General features: G+C 41.8%; 1 protein-coding gene across 9 annotated transcripts in view; it reads right to left on the bottom strand.

Moving 5' to 3' along the window:
• LOC131953856 (uncharacterized) overlaps positions 1 to 12,748 on the bottom strand; it is a 46,304-nt gene that overhangs the window by 23,963 nt on the left and 9,593 nt on the right. For 2 of the 9 annotated variants that reach the window (XM_059317255.1, XM_059317262.1), the window contains exon 1: positions 8,510 to 9,393. The exons of 5 other annotated variants lie outside the window; for them this stretch is intronic. In XM_059317255.1, coding sequence (XP_059173238.1) covers positions 8,510 to 9,218 — 709 coding nt within the window. In that variant the 5' untranslated portion in view covers positions 9,219 to 9,393. Of the gene's footprint in view, positions 1 to 8,509; positions 9,394 to 10,613; positions 10,671 to 11,897; positions 12,622 to 12,748 lie in introns of those variants that run through there. 2 more of the 9 variants (XM_059317256.1, XM_059317265.1) reach the window with 2 other exon arrangements.

Raw genomic sequence — 12,748 nt, 5'->3', positions numbered from 1 at the left:
CGATTTCATTACGGCAATATTGGTGTTTTAGATTAATTACGTTGTTAGGTAAGACATTGCGTAAAAATATAGGTGTCTTGGAGGTTAGTCAAAGAACTACAGCAGTTAGTTAGCCAGGCATAACAACAGCTTGAATTTTTCAACGTTAATTCTGGGCATTGATCATGCTATACGTCTAGATGTGCACACCAAAGTGTTTGAACACACAAGTCACATTCGACACGATGTTTTCTCCGTATATGAGTCATAAAGGCAAGTAAATCCACGCAGCATAACAGGCAAATCATCTCAATATCTAACAGGTAAATCCATTCAATCAAAGCCTTATAGGCTAATCATCTCAATATCTTACAGGTAAATCCATCCAACTTCTAACAGGTAAATCCACCCAACATCAACATTTGTGTCTTGGGCACAAAAAGTAAAAGATGATGCTAATCAAACAGTAAAAACTCTTACCACTATATGGTTTTTGGTCAACGCAATCCCCTGGCATTTCAAAGGTTGATCTACCTGCAGGTAAAGCCTGCTGTGTGCAGGTAGCTTGTTCTTGTAGCTCAATCTTTGATGTCGCTGCAGGAAAAGTTTGCTGAGAATACGCAGCTTGTTCTTTTAACTCATACTTTGATCTATCTCCAAGAAAAGTCTGCTGAGGATAGGTAGCTTGTTCTTGAAGCTGAAAATTTGATCTATCTGCAGAAAAATCCCGCTGGGTGTACGTAGTTTGCTCATGCAGGCCAAAATGTGATCGGCTTGTCGGAAAAGTCTGCTGAGCATAGGTAGCTTGGTCTTGCGGCTCAACGTGTGATCTTCCTGCAAGAAATGCCTGAAGACCATAGGTACTTTGTTCAGGAAAACTCTGATGGGTGTAGGCGGCGTGTTCTGCCGGGTCGAAGGTTGATCTGCCTGTGGTAAAACTCTGATGAGCGTATGCTGCATGTTCTGGTAGGTCAAAGGTCGATCTACCTGTGGTAAAACTGTACTGAGAGTAGGCAGCTTGATCTGTGCTATCGAACGTAGATCTGCCTGTTGGAGAAACCTGCTTAGTGAAGGAAGTCTGACGCTTCCTTCGAATCTGACGCCGAAGATGCTGCACCGGAATCATCTGCAGCGCCGCCCTCTCACTCAGGTTCCGCAGTTCCCGGTCGAGTATCTGCTGCGGCGTCTCGTTCGTTTCTACCGCTCTCCTGGCAATGTTTTGCCTGACCTGCAGGACCTCGCACCGCACCGTGTCCGGCGGATGGGTGTGCTCGTGCAGGAATCCGATGACAGCGCCGTCCTTGACCTTGATCTTGGCTTTACACGCCGATACGCCATTGATGTTGCCTCGTCGCTTTTCACACTCGTACCCGGTGACGCCAGACGCTAGATCTTTCTGCTTGACGTACACGTATCCATTATGCATAATCTTCCGCTTGCCACGATTACTGGGGATTTGCTCGGCGAATTCCATGGTAATTAGTTTTAATTATTGTTTTTTTTTCTTGATGTTTTGAAACGAAGAGAGAAGCGAATCTATGCTTTATCATATGCCTATGTGAGGCTTGTGTGAACACACAGCTTAAACTATATCAGAAACACATCACCAATGAACACGGGTCGTCGCTGTAATTTGTTTTTGACCAGCCACGGACGTGAAGGAGAGCCGAGCTTAGAAGCACATACTGACAGCACACCCCTAGCCAGAGAGAAAAAGCAACCACACATTTAGGCGTCCACGAGCTTCAGCACATGCGCCGCTTACGGCCACACATTAAGGCATCGAGAAAACTACGACGCGTTCAAGGGCTGGGGGGATTGGGGGAGGGGGGGGGGGGGTAATTGACGGTGTAGGGGAAATAATCGACCCGGGGAAAAGTGGGAAGGGAGGGGGGTAATAACAGTGGCGGTTGATGACCTAGGGGTAATTTCCGGGAAGGGGGGGGGGTTAATTACCTTGGGGTATTGAAGGGACGAGGCCAATGAACAGATCCCCAAAGTAGATGTATAGAATAGACAGAGTTCTTTGTAAGCTTGTGATTGTACGTGATAAAACCGATAATCATATTTATAATATATAAATTAACTTATTGTAAAGCAATATGATAATTACAACATATACGATAATGGTAATGAAATCCAATCATTATGGTAGTAAAACATTAAGCATGGCATATATATATATATATATATATATATATATATATATATATATATATATATATATATATATATATATATATATATATATATATATATATATATACATACACACAATTGGTGGATGAAAATTGACCACGAACTATGGTAGTTGAACAGAGATTCTTCGATTGGAGTAATGGTGACATTTCAAAGGGTAACAAACGGCCGCATTTAATTAAGGTCGAAAAAAGTCTTCGGGCGAATGTGGGGTGTCTTGTCATAACCATGTCTTGTGTAAATTTTCGCGAGTCAAAAGTCATATCTGTCGAATAGGCCAAACACAATCTTGTGATTTCAATTTTAAAAAAAACAACAAATACCATGATTTGTATAAGTGAACGGTTTAGTCAAACAAGAGGGCCAAATGAAGATAGAAATAGAGTAGAGCCGTGACACATCTTAATCGATTGAATTTTTTTCCCCATTAATTACCCCCCCCCCCCCCTCCCCCTCACACCATCATTTGTAGCAACTCACTTTACTTGTTACAAAGATGTTAATTTTTTTATCTCAAGGTTAGTTTCGGATGTCGACTCTATAAATATAACCAGCTACACTTCCGTCTCTCCCTTCCTGTAAGTTAGTCCGTCAATACATGACGATGACATTAGCATACTATTCGCGAGATAGTCATAGAATCTAGTATTTTTGGTGTGTTGCGAAATCAAAAACGGGATGTGAAACTTTGAGGGGGGGGGGGAACTTTTCCACAGATGACGTCATGCGCGTAGATGGGGAGGGGAACTATAGTGACCAGGGGCTTAGTATGGGAAAGGGGGGAACGGTGCGACGTTTTGTACATTTGAAAATAAAAATGGTTACCAACATGCACATTTTCATAAGCATTAATAGTAATACATAGTTTTAAAGAGGTGGGGGGTTGCGACATGTAGATCTATATTAAAGTGTATGGGGAGATTGGAGGAGGAGGGGGGTAAATTTCGTCTAAAACTCAAAACTGCAGATTGTCAACATTTTATAGACGACCACTATTGTGTTTCACGTTAAAAAGTGCAATAATCGTTCCTTTAAAATGGCTAACTGTCAGATAACATACTATGACTTAATGCCGCGCAACCGCCCAGTGCCGCCTTGTCTATAAATCTACTGGCAATATAGTCTGGATCTAAAACCAAGCAGTCTGGACATTTTCAGTTTTTGAGGAAGAATCAGTGCAATATTTGCGCTTTTTACTCTTGAATCTTGATGGAATTCCTTGACCTTCCATCTTGTCAACTATCTTGCCGTCAGTTTAAAATTTGTTCAATTTTTTCAGCTAATTCATTCGCCTTTTCAATCAAAGCGTAATAAGCGTTACGATAATTTGGCATATTTGACGAAATTGCTTCAGTATAGGCCTACTAATAATGCAACAGATAGGCTACAAAATGCGTCATCAACTGTTTAACATTATCCGTCTCTTTTTCGCTTTTTTGTTGCGTAAATTTCACAAATGTTTAACTATTGACGGCTTTTTAATAATCTCATGCTGCCTGCAAATTCATCTCACAGCCGCTTGCCGTTCGGGAAGATCCTTTAAATTTAACATGTCATACGCGCCGTTTTTTCCTTTATACTTAAATCCATTCTTTTTCTATTTGAAGGAATCACCATTTTTAGGTAAGGTGGGTCTAGGTTAACTATAATTATTAGTAGAAAAAAAAAACTCACACAATAACTGTAGGCTAGCCTATGCCTAATCGAGCTATATCCACACGATCGACACAAGGGAAGAGCACAGAACGGTGACGCGGACTGTGTAATCGCGCGAAATGAGGTCACAGCACAACATCGACGGGAGACCACTCAGCACCAAAACAGTGTAGACGCGCGACTAGACTGTCCTTGGGTCGTTACCGCTAGTGATAACATTAACATTGTTCGGAGTAGATCGAAATACGTTCCATTCTATGTAACCGAAAATTCAGGAACACTGCTTAGGTAATTTCGAATATGATTCTTTAACAATAAACAAAGCGTTTGATCATAATAACCAGAGATCGTAAATAAAAAAGGATATTTGCTTTTAGCCTATGCATCAGTACAGCAGACAAGTCTGCAGTACAAACCCTAACAAAAATTAGCCATGACATTAGGCCTATCCATTATCAGAGGGATGATTCACTTGATGATACTCAGTAAGCTATAGGGATAGCAGAAGGCGGGCGTAGATAATTATAGTGTTTTTTTTCTTTAAATAAGCACGTGTAGTTGAAAGTTTATTTAAGCATCAAGTGTTATTAAACACAGCAAAAACAAAAATCCTAATTTTTTTTTATTATGTAGCTTAAGGATTCCACCGGATAACTATTACACAATCCCACCTTCAACAACGCCTCCCATGACGCAATACACCATCTGTCTGTCTTTAAACATTGAGTTAGCTGCAGTTGGGGGTTTTCAGTACACAACTGGTGCCACTAGTGGTGAGCAAGACTGGCGATAGAAGTGGTGAGCAGCAAGCACGACTGGTGACACAGGTGGTGAACATGACCAAGTGACACTCGTGGCGATCAACAAGCACGACTGGTGAGACTAGTAGTGAGCGTGACTAGTGATTCAAGTGGTGAGCAGCAACCATAACTGGTGACACTCTTGGTCATCAGCAAGCTTAACTGGTGACAATGACATTCGTGGTGGGTAGCAAGCACGATAGGTGAAACTATAAGGTGAGCATTAGTATTACAGGTGACATTAGCGGTGAGGAGCAAGCATGACTGGTGATGCTTGTGAGCAGCAAGAACGAGTGGTGACACTAAAGGGGAGCATCACTGGTGACATAAGTGGTGACATTGACTGGGAGAAGCAAGCACTACTCTAGTCACTACTCACACACAACTGCAAGAACCAAACCGCTAAACAGATGCAATATAAGGAACATTCTCCTTTTTTTTTTAAATTAACTTTTTAAATTAATCTGAGCTTGTCTTTTGTTTGTGCTACGCCAAGCTTCAATGATAACTGTAAAATGAAGATATGCAGTGTACACCAAGCCGAAGCTAAAACAAAAAAAATTTCCAACACATGTGTGATAACAAGTCCAGTGAGGTCATCAAATTCCAACAAGTGTGGAACAACATTCCCTATGACGTCAGATGTAGCCTACATCATCAATGATTTTATTGATCTCGAATAACTGAGGCTTGGGAGAGGGGGTAGCGAGGAAGCAATACGATGTGTGGCAATGGGGGAAAGGGGGGGGGGGAATGGAAAAGAGGGGCCATCAATACCATGACACGCAAAATGATGTCACCTTTGGGCACATGACATTTCTATAATGACAAAACCGACAAGAAAATTGGTACACCATTCTCTTTGTTAAAAAAAAAAAATCAAACTCATCAGCACCTAGTCTAGTTGTCGATATAATTTGACAACTCATAACATAAAAAGACTTTAAAAAATCGCGTAATAATCTCTGTCAGTACTTAAGTGCGTCACTGGAGCGATTTTCTTTAAATTGATCAGAACAAGTTAAATAACCACAGACGTATCTTTGGGCCAAAGTAAGTACTTACCTCGGTGGAGCTGTCTTTTTTTTTTTCAAAAAAAGCTTAAATAATCACACGTATTACTTAGGGTCACAATAAGTACTTACTTACCTCAGTGGAGCTCTTTAGTTTTCAAAAAAAGCTTAAATATGCACACACATTACTTAAGGTCACAGTAAGTACTTACGTACCTCAGTCAAAGGAGAAGCGAGGGGGGGCACATATGTCCCCGGAAAAATTAAATTGAAAGCTTGAGGGGGGGTGCAAATCAAAATCTTGAGGGGGGGGGGGGGGTGCAAATCGAAAGTTTGTCGGGAAGGGTCGCTACGCCTCTGACCTCAGTGGAGCTCTTTTGTTTTCAAAAAGCTAAAATAAATTAAATAATCACACGCATTACTCAAGGTCACAGTGAGTACTCACCTGTATCTGTGTCGCTGGTGATCTCCACTTTCAAATGATTGAGCTTGATACCGTACCTAGTCTTAAACTTATCCAGCCAGCCGACGCTGGCCTTGAACTCAGGATTTCCCCCCATTTCTTTATTAATCGCTATGGCAGCCTGGGCAATAGCCGGCCCTGTGAGGGGTACTCCATTATCGCGCTGCTGCAAACACCATTTGAACACCCGGTTGTTAACTTGTTTATACTTTGAAACTACCATCGATTTGTTTTTACAGTACTTAAAGACGCAATCGTTTTTTTCCATCTCCAAAACGTGGTTCGCAATTTTAACCGCATCCCGCCTGATGTCAGCGACCGTTGATCTTCCTATGCCGTAAGACGCTGCGATATTCATTACATTTTCTCCACTCTGGAGTCTTCGGATGACATCGAGTTTTTGAGAAAAATCTAAAACAACTCGCTTCCGTTTCTCACTCATTTTTTTTATACTGTCTAAACTAGCTACACTTCTACTTTTCGTTAAGACGGATAATATTTGAGAGGCTATGTAAAGCGTAAACTTTATAGCTAAAGAAAGGCTATCGTTGTTTGCCTAGGCCCTAGCACGAGGCTTCGGGCTGTAGCAGTCGCGCATGCGTCAGACTAAAAATAACCGCAACGCTGACGCGTGTAGTCGGAAAACTGAGACTGTCGGTTAACAGGAAAACGGTTTTAGTCAAGTTTTAGCTGCGCAGCGGATAATCGCAGTGGGGGCCTGCTCGAGCTGTTGTTAGTGTGGCCTGTTGTTGTAATGGAAGATCACAAATTTTACGTTTTGTAGGTCTCCTGAATGTACGTTGTTACTTCAGTTTATTTGTAGATTATCTACTAATACTATTACTATTGGATTATAATTTGATTTTTAAAAAGAATCCTATGATGAAGTACAGTTCATGTTTCTGAAGGGAAGTGTGTGATCAGCACTTTTCCTAACATTATTACTAAAGGAGGTTCTGCTGCCTTGAACCCGGATTCAAACTCGAGTCTTTCGGGCTAATTGCCTTGAGCTCTACCGCTTAGACCACGCCGTCCCATAATTTAATTTAGGGATACCTTGTTGTTTTTTTAAAACATTAGCACTCAGAGGCGTAGCGACCCCTCCCGGCGCCCGGGGACAAACTTTCAATTTGGCGCCCCAACCATATATTTTTTATATTTATAATTCCAAATAGCAGCTAAATAAGCTTATTTTGGCGCCCCTAAGGGCGGCGCCCGGGGACATATGTACCCCCCCCCCCCCCGCGCCGCTACGCCTCTCTTAGCACCTTAAATATTTCTTTAAATGGCTTAGTCTCGAATAAATCCCCCAAGAGGATTATGTAAGAATATTTTAACCAATACTTGCATGTTCAACAGTAGGACTTAACATTAGATCTATATTGCTCTACTTAACGTTGTCATGTATGATAAACCGGACCCCCCCCCTTACACTGCAACAGTCTTTTACTACTCAAATGTATGGATGTCAGAGAATAACACAGAAACCCATTCCTGGTTTGTTTGTTTTTTTTTGGTAGTCAAAGTATTAAAGTGTTTTACAGAGATGTATTAATGGGTTTTCACAAAACATTTAACAACACGCAGGAGTGTTGGTTGTACGAATAAACATGTTTTAGAAGACAGACAGGGTGTGTTATGTGTGTACCCACAAACATGTTTTACAACACACATGTGCTATGTGTGTACCCACAAACATGTTTTACAACACACATGTGCTATGTGTGTACCCACAAACATGTTTTACAACACACATGTGCTATGTGTGTACCCACAAACATGTTTCACAACACACATGTGCTATGTGTGTACCTACAAACGCAGGGCTACTTTCACCAATAACCAGGCTAACCTTAGATCCCGCCCCCCCCCCCCTCACCTTCCTCGGGACAAATAACACACGTGTTCACCTATCATCAACCAGTGACTTATTAATGGTTGACAGGTGAGCGATACGCCAACATAATTGTTCTTTTGTCACGCCACGTCTTAGGTTCAGGAGGGGGGGGGGGGTGACAAAATAGTGATTCGGGGGGAGAGGAGGTGGAAGAGGTTCATGAAAATATTGTTCATCTCTTGAGGCCGTCTTTTTTTTTACACCGGTAGCTGGCAAGAAGGGCATAGCTTCTATTATGAACATAATTTACAGTCTTGTGTAAGTCCAATAATCACTGCTAAACTTTTTATAAAGGACACCTGTAACATTGATTCACTTATCAAACACACAAAAAAGGTACTGCGCTTTATTTACACTAATGATGTTAAATATTCATTGTATGCGCAATTTGCTGGAAACATCTGTAGGGTCAAAGACGCCTGTAAAAATACGGTTAAATACATAACATGCATCTGCACATAGAGACACCCTTCTGAAACTGACAGGTAAAAAAATGTACTACCTGAACTCTTGTAGGAGCGCAATAAACTATCGGAGAGTTCCAGAATTTCCATCAGGACTGGAGACTTCGATAAGAAGGACTGGGATCGAATCCCAGTCGTGTTGTAATTCTTCACACCGAGCATCTGTGCTTGGAGTTTGTTCAGTCTTTCGATATCCTCGGGTGTGGTTTGCGAGGCTCTACCAGTAAAGGGGATCCCGAATTTTTGGGGGTCGGCTTGCCATTGGTGGAATGGTCGGTCGACTCCGTACTTCCCCTGGAGGGGTGGCTGACCCGGAAATGTTGGTTGCTCCGGAAGTGGTAGACCCAGATGTCTGTTGAAAGCAACAGTCGTTGGCACGTCGTTGCTCGTGGAGGAACATGACGAGAGTTCAAAGTTCTCCGGCAGAGGGAACTGGCCAGGCGACGAGGAGTAGGCCATTTCATAAGCCTTTTTTCTTATTCTATACTCCCTTGTACGCTCGGCTCCGCTCTTGGGTGTACGCCTAAGCGGATCGTCACTGGAACATTCGCCGTATAGAGCAGCAAGGTCTCTCATCGCAGTCATCTGCTCCATTGACGGAGGCATCAACGCCATTAGCCTTGCCTTTTTTCTTATACGATACTCCTTCGCCCGCTGTGCCCCCGTTTTCGCTTTCTTTTTCGGCGACTTGAGTGTCCGCATCCTGTCACGGTATGCCCGTACGCGTTCAGCGTTAGAATTCGGCATGTCGGGGTCGTTTTTGTTTTTAAAAAAACCACAAATAACCAAGTCACAGTTTTTATTTCAGAACAAGCACGCTAGCCCACGGCACAGCACTGTGTAACGAAACGTTGAATCACGGCCTCTCCCTCCTCTGCCCGCCAAGGCGCACTAAATAACTGGGAGCGTAACGAAAATGTGTAACACGCTGTCTCGCCCGCTGACGCAGTGGCCTCGTTTCGTTACTGTGCTAATATGCAAAGCGGGCTGCAGCCAATAGCCAGTCGTGGCCCAGTTAACACTACGGTATGGCGCGTAATCGGTTAGTTTATAGTAATAGTATAGCAATTTTTATATTCAAAGACAGACAAAATTACAGTCATTATTAGCACTGAATATAACTTCATTTAAAATTTTCTATTTTTATGATTTTTTTTATTTTACAGTGGATATGTTTTAACCTTTTTTTTTTATATAACAAACGAATGGCCTGCTCATGGTTATAACAGAGGCAACAGGAAGGTTAATTTATTTTTTAAAAAAAAGACAAACAACTAAGGTTACATCTAGATCTTGATTCTACGTGATCAGCAACAGATAGATTTGGAACTGATCTAGATATTGAGCATGATTTTTTTTTTTTTGTTATTTAATAACCAGGCACATAATTATTGTTACAGTTCATTTAACCTAGTACTAGTAGGTTTAATCTAGTAGGTTTAGTAATCATGTAGAAATAAATGTTTCACGTAAGCATAGTTTTAAATTCATATTGATAAGTATTAACCTTTATTTGGTAGGGATTTCGATGACGGACATTTCTAAGTATCAAACACTGACACAGGTTTTATTTATTTTTTTAATCTATTATGGCCGTGTTAGAACTATCTTTACGTCAATCTCCAACTACTGGTGCGGTTTTTATAGTCTTTAAATACAATATTTAAAAGCGATAAGTGTAGTTTTTTTTAAGGGTTGGTTTTTTTTTCTGTCAGGGTCCAAGTCTTAGGAAACGATGGCACGTCATTTGGTAGTTACACTACTTGCACATGTTTTAAACAAGTCAAAGTTAGCAATACACTAACGCACAAATCGGGGTTTCTTTTAGACATTTTGCTCGGGGAGGGGGGGGGCTGCACTTTCGTGGAGAGAGCAGGAACTTATAAAATGGTTTAATTATACAATGGCGCCTCGAGATGCGAACTGTATATTCGTACAGTACCACAGTTTGCTCGTATCTCAAAGCAATTTTCCCCATTTAAATAAATTAAAGTACAACTAACTCCGTTCCAATCCCCAAAATGCCACCCAGTTGTTTTTAAATTAAAAAAAAAACAACCTCCTGATAAATTACAAATACTGTATAAAAAACATCAAAACACGTAAAGAAATAAACTGTTGTAACCAAACTTGCTGCCTCACCGTGCCTGTCGAAGGAGAGAATGCCAGTCCTTTTCCTGAAGTTATCGAACCAGCCCCGGCTGGCTTTAAAGAACTCTTCCGATGCCTCGTCCGTGATCGAACGCGGCGTCTGGGCCAACATTCCATCATAAATCGCTCGTGCCTTCTCGCAGATGATGCCCTGATTCAAGGTATCTCCTGCAAGCTGCTTCTCTGTCACCCACCCTAATAGCCTCTCCTCCATTTTTTCATGCAGGGAGGTCCGGAGCTTGGAAAGTATTGTGACGCCCTTAGCCAGCGTTACACCCTTGATTAACTCCTTCTGTTTCAGCATCGTACATATAGTTGAAGTACTCCGCCCGTACTGTCTGGCTAAGTCAGTCACTCGCGCGCCTTGCTCGTGTTTTTCTATGATCTCACGTTTCAATTCAATAGACATCATCTTTTTATGAGCACTCAACTTCCTACTCACTTTCTTCGGACCCATGGTTTTAAAAAAAAAAATGTGATAAAGTTCTGAGAATACACAAAGAGCACAGAATCCGAACACAGCTTATCAAAGAAGCTCCGACAGCGAGACGAACAAGCACATTGAAACCGAGGCGCTGGGGAAAAGCGAGACACGCGAGGCGCAGTGTGCAACCAACACGCTGACCCGGTTCCTCGTATCTCAAAGCAAAAAAATCTCTCGCTCGATGGCTCGTGTCTAAAAATATCTCGTGGGTTAAGGCACTTTTTTTTGTTGAGGTAAAAGTAAAGCTCCCTTAGCTATCCATCGGGTAGTTGAAGAAGGATTCACGTTTCTTGACCTCAGTATATGAAGGGATAGCGTGGGCATTACTATTCCTGGTCTCCGGGACTTTCCCCCAACGTAATTTGGGTGCCCATCAGAGCTGGGTGGATTCGGGGAGGTCCTAAAGTCACGAGTCCGAACCAAGATTCGAACACTAGACCTTCGGGATAGCAGCTAAGCATTCTTCCATTCGATCGCGCAGTTCCAGAGATTTTTTTAGGCTCCACAGTATATTTTCTATTTTTATGTAGTATTTTCGATTTTGACCGGTGCCCCCCCCCCCCCCCCAGGAGATGCCTGAAAGAAACACAAGTACGTAGGTCTATACCTAATTCACATAATTGGGTTAATTTATTTTTTTCTGCAGTGGAGTTTTGACTTCTTTGACTTACAAATACCGGTTCCTCAAGAAAATAAAATGATAGGCTATATAGATGAATGTCTACAACTATTAGGCTTAATTAGATAAATATAATGAACTTTAAAAAAACAAAACAGATATACTATCATACCTACGAAGTATCCGGTAGCTTCAGCTTTTGCTTTAGAATCACCGCCAAACGCTGGGGTTGCACCCGTGGGTTTGAAATTGTGCAGCTGGACCCTGGTTTTGAATCGATCAAACCATCCAATGCTGGCGGTAAATCGTTTATCGAGTTGATTGTGTTTACTTTTGACCTTGTTGAATAAACTCAGGGCTTTCTTCTGTATAACGGCTCGGCTCAGGGGTATATGTTTCCTGTTGCACTCCTCGATCCACGCCGCTAGCAGACGTTCCATCTCCATCATGGTCAAGCTCCGGTTGGTGGTCGAGACCTGCCAATCACCTAACGCTAGCGCGACCCTACCTTTTTCTTTTATCTCTTCTGAGTGTTTGATAATGTTACGCACCGTAGATTCGGGCATTCCGAGGTCGCGCCCAATCTTGTAGTTGCTGTGACCACGTTCGTGGCGCGCGATGACATCAAACTTTTGTTCCAAAGAAATCACCAGACGTTTCTTTTTACCAACGATAGAAGACAATATAATCGAATCGTCACTGCTATCCATGTTGAAAACAAATATTTCAGCCTTTATCAATAAACAACGGTTAAAACCGATTGATTAATCAAGCACATAAACAAACCTCTCTAGCTGAACGCCAACACGACACAAGTGGAAGATCCGCACTAACTGAAGTTTCAGTTCGCACTAAATCGAACAACGCATTACTCGAAACGCACTAACCATGACCTAGCCTTGACCTGGTAAAGATGTTAACTTTGGTTAAGGAGATCGGCGATTAAAATGCTCAGTAGTTTTTTTAAATAATAATAACTTTACAATGCTAAGTTTTTATTAATATTAATGTTTGGGTTAATTA

Source organism: Physella acuta, unplaced genomic scaffold (genome assembly GCF_028476545.2).
Source record: "Physella acuta isolate Inbredline_101_S28 unplaced genomic scaffold, ASM2847654v3 ptg000959l, whole genome shotgun sequence".
NCBI classification, from domain to species: Eukaryota; Metazoa; Mollusca; class Gastropoda; family Physidae; genus Physella; species Physella acuta.
Note: the sequence above shows the minus strand (reverse complement) of the source record. Positions and strands in the feature narration are given on the sequence as shown.